The 10017-nt window shown below is 35.1% G+C and overlaps 1 protein-coding gene across 5 annotated transcripts; it reads left to right on the plus strand.

Moving 5' to 3' along the window:
- Window positions 1–896: 896 nt before the first annotated feature.
- On the plus strand, window positions 897–9070 carry LOC147407355 (Maf-like protein). Of its 5 annotated transcripts, none has more exons than XM_086435883.1 (11): window positions 897–1168; window positions 1373–1444; window positions 1515–1589; window positions 2541–2624; window positions 3648–3725; window positions 5911–5980; window positions 6059–6150; window positions 6615–6656; window positions 6741–6821; window positions 8159–8221; window positions 8612–9070. In XM_086435883.1, the coding sequence occupies exons 1-11, from the start codon at window positions 1142–1144 to the stop codon at window positions 8612–8614; spliced, it is 687 nt and encodes a 228-aa protein (XP_086292009.1). In that variant the 5' UTR covers window positions 897–1141; the 3' UTR covers window positions 8615–9070. The 5 variants fall into 5 exon arrangements, with proteins under 5 accessions (XP_086292009.1, XP_086292007.1, XP_086292010.1 ...); XM_086435881.1 differs by lacking the exon at window positions 8612–9070 and adding an exon at window positions 8485–8601; XM_086435884.1 differs by lacking the exons at window positions 3648–3725; window positions 8612–9070 and adding an exon at window positions 8485–8602.
- Window positions 9071–10017: the final 947 nt, after the last annotated feature.

A 10017-nucleotide genomic window follows, 5' to 3' on the forward strand; every position in this document is an offset into this window, starting at 1 on the left:
ATATCCGATTTTTCAAATTTGAATTCGAATTCGGATTCGGATTTCGACTATCCATTGACACCCCTACTTTCACACACGGTGTTAAAAGTCTATATGCTATTTTACTATTTAACCCTTCATTTTATCTTTCTTTTCTTATAAAAATAAAATAAATTTAAAACTATAAAAATTTCTTCTTACTCCGTCAAAGCATTCATAAGTAAACTCATTTTTTCACATGCATATGTTCTTTTATAAAAAAAATAATAATAGACCAATAATTTTTTAACTCGACCTGAGAATGTGGTTAAAAAATTCATCGATGTGTCATGCACAAAGAATTGTAGATTTTTTTTGTTTGAGATACACAATTACAGATGACAGGTCAGTCAAGTCGATTGTGTATCATGAAAGACAAAATTTACGATTCTTTGTCATATGCCACGTCAGTGAGTTTTTGAATCATCTTGTCGTTGATTGAGTTCAAAAATCAGCACTCAAAATAATAACATTTCTGAAAAAGGAGCTACTATTGCCACACCAATACTTATATAAATTATTAAAAATTAAGCATTGCTGTGGCATTAGTAAAAATTGGTATGGTAACAACAACTTTCTAAAATAACCCATCTAAATTGTAGTAATAATCGTTTTTTTTATTTTTTATTACTGTTTTGATGACAACAATTAGATGAAATCATGAAAAGGGGGTAAGTGAACCCGTTGGATTACTAATGCGAGGCAAGTGCAGTTGTCAAAACGTCAGGCGATCAAGCAAATCACAGGGGTCAAAGTGTAATTTATCTCTTTTTTATTTTATTTATAGAGATATTCTTGTCATCCCAAATTTTACTTATTACACCCCACTTTCTTTAATTATCTGAAAAAAATAACTCATCAATTTAATTTGACTACAGGTGTGCTTTCCTCTCATATGTTGGGGTTTTTGGGACGAATGGTGTAATAATACTCTATAGTCCTCACTGTACTAGTCCTACTCCTTCGTGCCAGGTCTCTCTCTCGCGCGAGCGCGCGCGATTGATAGGGCTCTTTGGTGTTTCCTTCCTCAATTTTCTACTAATCTTCTCTATTATATCCACATTCCACAATCACTCGTTTGGCTGAATAAAAGCGAGCAAAAGAAAAAAGGAGGAAAGACAAAATGGATACAGCATCGACTCCATTCAAGGTAGACTTCTTCGTTTCCTACTCTGTGCTCTATACCTTTATCTGCCATAATGTTATGCAATGTTTATTTGCAGAACATTAGGGTTTTAAGCCTCAATCAAACCCCAAGCTCTTACAGAACACTATATTTAAATTCCTCTGATCATTACCTTTGAATAAAAATGCTAATTTTAATGATAAATTCTGATGATATGTCTACACAAAGATAATATTGGGATCATCATCAAAGGCTCGTCGTCAAATTTTAACTGAGATGGGATATGAGTTCACAATCATGGTAAGTTACCAACTGATTGAGGTTCTATCTCCTGTTTAATCTGGAAAGTTAACTTTGATTGTTGATTTAGACTGCAGACATTGATGAGAAAGATATTCGATTAGAAAAGCCGGAGGACTTGGTTATGGCTCTAGCCGAGGCAAAGGTAGGAATTTTTCTATTTGAAAATAAAATCGAGTTTATTATTTGGAGCACATTTTAGGTTTTATATAATTGTGAAAAATGTTTTGGTCACAATGAATGATTCTCGTCTTTTATTCGATGTTTCTTTTGCAACTATGCGGAAATTTTACATTTTTTGTACGGAACATATACATTATCTATCTGTTATCCGTTAAGTTTCTCGTCTTTTATTCAATGTTCCATACATTTTAATGGAGTTGATAGGTGTATTAAAATCCATACCATGGATCAGGATCCATAAATACATTATCTATTTGTTATTGGTTATCCGATATATGAAACCCAATGTAAATGGCATGCCTGTTTGGCTATACCACTATATCGAAATTTGTGTGATGGCATAGCAGAAGTTAGAACCTTAATCAATGAACCTCAGAGAATCTTGGGGAAGAAATCTAATTCGCTGATTATGAAGTATCGGATCAATAAGCTCTTTTGAGCTTGATTTGCAAAAAAAAAATCCCAACTTCAAGAGCTGAACTTCATTCTTTCTAAGCTCAACCAAAAAGTCAGGTTTTTCATTTGAGAATAAGTTCCATGTAGGTTATAATACGAAATTGTGTCATTATACAGGTAATATGTATCTGAAGTCAGTTTATTGATGCATAATTACTTAATTGTTTTTATATTTTCTTACTTGATCAAAGCACAACTTTTCTTACCTTAACCTGGTTGCATTTTAAGCTCTGGGATTTCGCATTCTAAATTTCTTACTATTTATATTTTAGCTATTAACCGACTTCTTTACTCACAAATAAACACACCACACACCCACGTAATAAGGTGTAGTATGCTTCCACCAGCTCATGTCAGATGTTATGTGATTTATCATTTATGGGTCCTGGTTTTAGCATCATGAAAAGGGTAGCTTCATTCAAGTCTCTTACCTCAGTTAATTGAAATTTTTTCTCAGGCAGATGCCATCATGTCAAAGCTTCAAACTACTGACCCGTCAGAGAAAAATGCAGAAACTACCCTGTTAATTGCCGCCGACACGGTATGCATCAGTTTTTTCGTATTGGTTTCTCTATTCTGATAATGGTGTATCAAATTTACTACCATTCACTGCCATCTATGTACAAGAAGGATACATCATTTTTGGAAAAGAGATCTGTATCTGGTTGCCATTTGTGAGTTCTAATGCATTGATCCTGCAACCCATGGGATTTGAAACATGATATAAGCAATGCACTCTTAGGTTGCTTGGATCACCATAGCTCAAACACCACAGAGTGTTGGATGCATATGATGGAGGAATAGGACTCATTCAGATGCAAATTTGATAGAACATATGACTTTAGATAAAATTGAATTGGAGGAATACGAATCATTCAGTTTTTTGGGGCAAGGCTTTGATGACGATGGATATTTTTTACTACGAAAACTTTCTATTGCAAAAGGATGGCACTCAAAGCATATGGTAATGTAATTGGCATGTGTATAATTCAGCGACACTGAAAAACAAACAAGACATGAAATAGGGAAGTTGTGCCGTTGAATCATGGAATGCAGTAGGCATAGGTACTCTGCCTTGTTATAGTGATATTTTCAGTTAGGTCGCTATACATTTGGATGTAATTTATATGTACTTATACTTGTTCACTTTCTCCTTATACCCATCATTATGCTACTGAATATATTTCAACATTTATGTTAAACTGTTGATTGACTTTTTTAGGGGCTATCCTGTGTCAACTTGCTGCATTAGGTGCTGTGAGTCTACATCCGACAGAAACAAAAATGCATCAACCATACACCTTGCATTATTTAGTCGCTTACTAATTTTATCTCTAGTCATGTTTATTCCTGCTTCCTTAGGTTGCTTTTATTCAGATGGGTTTGGGCTCAAAATTTTTATATTATGTTGTTAAATCCTTTTCATTATCTGATGTTTCAATTTCGCCTTTCTTTGTGCTTCCAACCTCATTCTTAAATTTGTGGTTCCTTCATGGATTTTAGTAGTACTGGGTCATGGAATAATTGGGAAGCTTAACTCAGCTGAATGGGAATTTCTTCGTAGGCAGAAGCCACAAGGCTCCAAACTGATGAGAACAAAGAGAAAGATGCTGGGCCAACACTTTTGATTACTGCTGACCAAGTATAACTCAAGTGTTTATCTTTCATTAATCCCTAATCTATAATTTGTATTAAGACAGTATAGTGTATGCAGCATGTAACAGAGAGGTGTCTCTTCATGGAATTTTCTCATACCGATTTCTATTGTTATTATATGTTGTGCAAATTACAAATCTTACTGATATCAAACACTTAGAAGTAAGAAAAAATCAAATAAAAAATAATTCTGATACTAAAATGTATTTATATGGAAGGGTTGGAATAGTGGCTTTCGAGGGGTTGTCAACTTTGTGTTGGGCACCTAGCAATCACTGCGGGAACTGCCTTCAGCTTACCTATGTAGATTCCACCCTTTCATGATTGGCGGGTTTCTTTGACCTAAGTGTAGGTGGTGGCATGGTGCAACTTTAATTGTGAACCTACTCTTTCTTCCCTTAGTTCCATATGGGAAAAAATCAATGCATTGTATACCATCACATCTAGGATCATAATGGCCAATATTGTAACACACCAAGCAAGGTTGCTACAATAGAGTCTTCCTTGGATTCTATCAATACAATATGGTCAATCTGTACTGGGGAAGACTAATTCCCCACAAGGTCAGAAAAAGGTTTTTCCTTTCCTTCTTTGTTCGGCATATGTCACTGTGAGGTTGTTTTAGTAATCCATGGATTTCAACACCCTCTTCCTTATTTGAACTGCCAAAACTCCTAAAAGAGATACATTTTAAACAAAGAGGGTGAGGACCTGCATTGAAAGGTGGATTGAACTTTCTCCTGGATAAAACTTATCAACTTGTTCCATTGGTATGTTGAAGGTGGCCAAATAGCTCTTTTCGACTTGCATGAGGAGACCTAGCTTTCCTAGTTCATATTTTTAGAACTTTCATCGTGGTACATGTTAAGAGTATGTGCCAGGCATTAGATGAAATTGGTATTAAGGTATACCTTTGGTAATTTTTTCCTCATGTTTTGTATTATTTCTTTTCTATAAAAATTTTTTGCTATGCTCTATTTATGTTGATATTTTCCATATTTCATTGTTATAGGTATTGTTTATTTAGATACTATTATCATTGAACATAGAATACATTTCCATTATTCATTAATGATATTTATATAATAATATATCTTTCTATTTGATGGCATATCTATTGGGATGTGTTGTGTACGTTTAGTAGTATGACACACTATGTCTGTGTCATACGAGGTAGGTCTGAAAAAAGTATCTAAAAGGGTGAAAATTTTATATTTACTACCTATCAAAGTAAAGAACCATGGCATATATGTTTGGAACAGATTCCGTTTGGAGAGATTCAAAAAGACACAATCTCGTTGGAAGGTTCTATACATCTGCTGTTTCTCAATGCATTTCTTTATACCAAGACTCCTTTTTTTTGCTTTTTTCAGAGATACTGGTGCAAGTTCTTCCCTTCTGAATTAGATAGATTCTTATCTGAAAGAGGTTGACAATAAGTTCTTTCAAAATTGACTATTTATCCCTTGCATGCCACAAGAGTCTTCTAGCATCTGTGGTGCCAGCTATTATGCCATAAGGACACTGTTTCATTGAATAATTGCCAGTTTTAAGCAAGTTGATATGATTATTTTGAAGAACTAGTTAAATCTTTTTTTTTTTTTTTACACTTTTCCTAGTTTGTGTATGTGTCTTAACAAGATGCACGTCGTTACGCTTTGTATACTTGCGAACATAGTTTGTTATTTACATTCTAGACAATATATCCCATTCTTTTGCCTTCATGTACTGTTTATGCAATTCTAAATATTTTGATATTTGCATGAGGTATTTTGCATCAGAGTCCATTTGGTTGCCCTGCACCCTCCCTTTTTCCCCAATGAACTCCTTGGTGCAACCAATGTGAATAGTAGGTCCCAGCTCTGCATGCGTTACGCATGAGAGGGGAAGGGAGAACTGTTCTTATCATCTAATCTTAACACAAATGAACTCCTTACCTATATAACCTCTTGGACATCAAATGTCACCCTTTTTGGTTTTCTGAGCTGTCATGTTTTGTCACCAACATACTAAATAGGCATCCTTGGTATTTTTGATCATGGATGGCTTGCTGGTAATAAAACATGTTGCTTGCAGACATAATCGAGTGTGTTCATTTCTCTTCTTCCTCTTTTTTGGAGAAAATAAAACTTCGTTGAGGTTATGGCTTACTGAATTTGATTGTTTTGGAGGTGGTGGTCTATGACGGGCTAATCAGAGAAAAGCCATCCAGCAAGGAAGAAGCATGCCATTTTATCAAAGGTTGCTTCCTGTGCTCTTTTTTCTTCTCATTACAAAGAGTTTAGTTGGATCTGGTGGTCACATGTTCATCAACTGCAGGATATTCTGGTGGACATGCAGCAACAGTTGGATCTGTACTTGTTACCAACCTTAAGACAGGAACCAGAAAAGGAGGATGTGATAGAGTTGAGGTTGTACTCTCTCTCTCTCTCTCTCACACACACACACACATGCATGTGTATGCATGCTTAGAAAAATATATGATGAATGCTCCATGAATCAACTGATATTCCAATGGGGTTTGTGTGGTGTGGGAGTTCTCCTTTGTGGGATCCATTGAAGGGTGAGTACTGGCATCATTAGATGTGCGTCGTGACGCATGTGTACTGCACGAAGATAGGGAAGTTAGAAATTTGGTCTTCTCTAGAATATCATAGGGTTTCCCTTATTAAATAGATTAAGATATTTATAATATCACATCACTAAGAAATCTTATTTTCTACTCATGTTTAAAGCTTCAATGGATTGCTAGTTAGTTAGAGTCTTTTTTCCTTTAAAATTTACTTTTTACTGCTGTTTATTATGAATTGAGAATCGGTATGGGGCCATTTTATGATTTTTTGAGGAATAATACTTTGGAAGTGTTGCCATACAGATACATTTCCATGACATCCCAGATGAGGTCATTGATAACCTGGTAAAAATTGTATAAAGAACATATTTTTTCCTCTTTTATCATTTTAGGAAAGACATGTTTCATGGGTTGCTTTCTTATGTTCAGATTGAGGAGGGACTTGTGCTCAGTGTTGCTGGGGCCCTAATAATCGAACATCCATTGATATTGCCCTTTGTTAAAGCAGTGGTTGGTTGTTCTTTACTTGCACTCCTCTTTAATGGATGATATAAATAGTGACTATGAAAAGAATAGGACTGTGATGTTACCACACCATTATAGTATAACTATACTCCGAACTTTTAGTATACTGACTGCACATCATCATATTATAAAATCACACCGCAAGTGATTATTATTTTTAAATGTTATGATTACAACACCATTTATTTAAGGTTGGGTAATTTTGGAGAAACCCTCCAGACTTAGATGGAAATTAGTGATAACTCGTGTTTTCAACCTGATGACATATCCTTTGACTTCAGTCTTCCATGACAGATTAACATAAAACGCGCCTAGTCCCGTCCTCTCCCCCCCCCCCCCCCCCCCCCCCCAACTCAAATCCATTGGCTTCAATTGTATGCTATCTCCTTCAACAACCAAACCTCAAGAACAAGATAGGGTTTTGGGGGAGGCTTTTGAGAAGAAGAATCAGGGGGTTTTGTCGAGAGGTTGAAGATGAGCTTGAAGAGATTCGAGAGGTTAACAAATTTATCTTATAGGTTGAAGACAACGGCTTTGGGGGAAGTCAAAGATTTTTTTCATGAGGTTGAAAATTAGTTTGTTTTTGTCATTTTATGTTAGTATCTCATGCAAGTTTGAAAACACGGAGGTATCTCTAATTTTTACCAAAACCTGGAGGGTGTACCTCAATATTGGCTTATTCTACGAGTACTTGTATTGGTGTGTTTCAGTTTTATTCCCCGCTCCCTAAAAAAATTTAAAAACAAAAGAAAGAATATTTGTTGGAATGTGTGCTTCAGAATGAGCTGGGTTTTTGTGAGGAAGATCTCTATGGTGAGGAGATTATGCTCACAACAGATCAACCCATTCTGAAACTTCTAACCCATCAAAAGTGGTTTACAAGATGAAGAATCATGCACCATCAATTTTTAACGTTAACTTGTAAATTAATTTTGATGGTGTTGAAATTTCAGAATGGGTTGATTTTTTCATGAGCATGATCTCTATGATATGAGATCATCCTCATAAAAAAACAGCTCATTCTGAACACATACATAGCCCACTAACTTACTAACTCAGATTATCTATCAGTCTAGTCCTTGAACCATTGTCCGTAATTTTCCCGATCTGATGAACCTACTCTCTTAAATATGAGATTATTTCCCAATCTTTAGGCACTTTTTTCAAGTCATTCTAGTGTTATCCCTTGCTATGATGAGTCATGACTGACATGATGCACCATTACGGAGTCTATATTTCCTCTACCTGTTACCTTTCAAAAAAATATATATATTTCCTCTACCTGTTAACTAACTTACACGATGATTGATGGTGTTGTGCAGGTTGGGACCACTGATAGTGTGATGGGACTCCCCAAGGCTCTCACAGAGAAACTCATACATGAGGTCCTCTAGTTGCTACCTCTATTTTGGTTTCAATGTTTACCCCATCAATTCCCATTTGTTATTTTTCTCTAAGAAATCTGAGACTGAACTTGCAAACTTTTGTTTAGAACCCTTAATTGGTGGGGCCATGAGCTCAACCCTTTTTCTATTTTTGACATTTTATAGTTTTGCAAGTGAACTTTTAGTTATTTTAGCTAGATTTTTTACATAGACTGCAAAATTGGATCTACAGCAATACAACAAATTTGTTGACCAATGTACAGGTGAAGGATTGATTTGAGACCCACCACAGTCAAGATGGTACCTGATTGGATCGGATGATCGCTTGCTTTGTTTTAAAATTCTTAAGAATGCTGATTGGATTATCATGTTCATTTAATTGGTTTTCAGTGAAGATGGATCTCTAAGATGACGAATGAGGTGCCTACGCCCAAATCATCGTATGATTACAGGAGTGTGTTGGGGGCTTGGATTTCATACTTTTGTTTTAATACAATGGTAGCTCTCTCTCCCCCCATTTCTTCTTGCAAAATTTAGAGAACACTTTTTCAAGAGAATAACAATTGGTGGAAAAATCACATTTTCAGGCTAAACCAATTGCCCCTCCATGCTTCATTAGTAGTAATACAGGCCCGTAGTCCAAATTGACAAAAATAGCATCTCAAGAAGGAAATTTCAATGTTACAAATGCTACTTTCATGTGTTGCTTGTGCCAAATATTGCATGAGGCCTAATTTTTTAGGCCCAATTCTTATTTAAACTTCATACCTCAGACCACCACTATTGATGATTTCTAGGCTTCTAAGTATATAGGATATAACAAGAGGGGCCATCCTTCCAATGTTTTTATGTGAGGCAATTAATTTTCTTCTCTTTTTTATTTGCCTATATTTCACCTTCATCTTTAAAAAAAAAAAAATGTAATTTAAAGGTAGGGCTGGCAATAGATCATACCCGATCAATACCGAACCGCTACAAATCCAAAATCTTTATCCCATAATCTAGATCCGATATTATGTTAGATCAATAAGTCTATGAACCAAATCTAATTCGATCTAGGTTTCATTTTAATTCAAAATTGAACCAATCTGATACAGGATTTGGAAAAAATCAGAGGAATTTTCAGTTTCATGAACATTAGAGTTCTTTAGACATGCCCCAGGCATTTTTATCAATATTAGAGATACCCTCGTGTTTTCAAATTGATGATATGCCCCCTTGAACTAGGTCTTTTCTCAAATAGTAAAGTAAAGGATATATATGCCCTCGTCTTCAACCTAAAGCAGAAGATCCCTTGATTTTATCCCTAAACCAGTCATCTTCAAACTTAAATTGTACCTACTTCAACCTACATAACTCAAGAATGAAGATGGATTTTGGGGGAAGTAAGAAGATAAAATCTCTTCCACTCATGTTCAAGAACCTGGAAATTCTTCACATTTCAACATATATAGCATTTTATTGTACCCAAGTACTTTATAACATAGACTAATTTTCTTAATAAGAGGTATTTTAATTTGATATGCATAGATTGGAGTCAAATAATTTTGCAAATGATTTGTAGTACTTTTTATGCCACAAATAATTTGCTGAATTTTTTTAAGAATTTAAGTGATTTTGCATTACAAATCATTTGCATTACATAATCAAACACCGACAAAATTGATTTTAGAAATTATTTGCATTTGCAAATGGTTTGCGGCATACCAAGCAATGCCTTCGTTTCAAATTCCTCTACCCAACAAAATCAAAATTGATTACTTTTACTTGGTGGCATGTGCAAATGCACATGTATC

The sequence above is a fragment of the Akebia trifoliata genome, chromosome 3 (genome assembly GCF_017979445.1).
Source record: "Akebia trifoliata isolate Shusen 1 chromosome 3, ASM1797944v1, whole genome shotgun sequence".
Lineage (NCBI taxonomy): Eukaryota > Viridiplantae > Streptophyta > Magnoliopsida > Ranunculales > Lardizabalaceae > Akebia > Akebia trifoliata.

Bases quoted from the DNA above. Each gene is read 5' to 3' on its own strand.
- LOC147407355 (XM_086435881.1), top strand. From the start codon at position 1,142: ATGGATACAGCATCGACTCCATTCAAG. The intron at 1,169-1,372 runs GTAGACTTCTTC...GTCTACACAAAG, and splicing joins CAGCATCGACTCCATTCAAG to ATAATATTGGGATCATCATC. The intron at 1,445-1,514 runs GTAAGTTACCAA...TTGTTGATTTAG, and splicing joins GATATGAGTTCACAATCATG to ACTGCAGACATTGATGAGAA.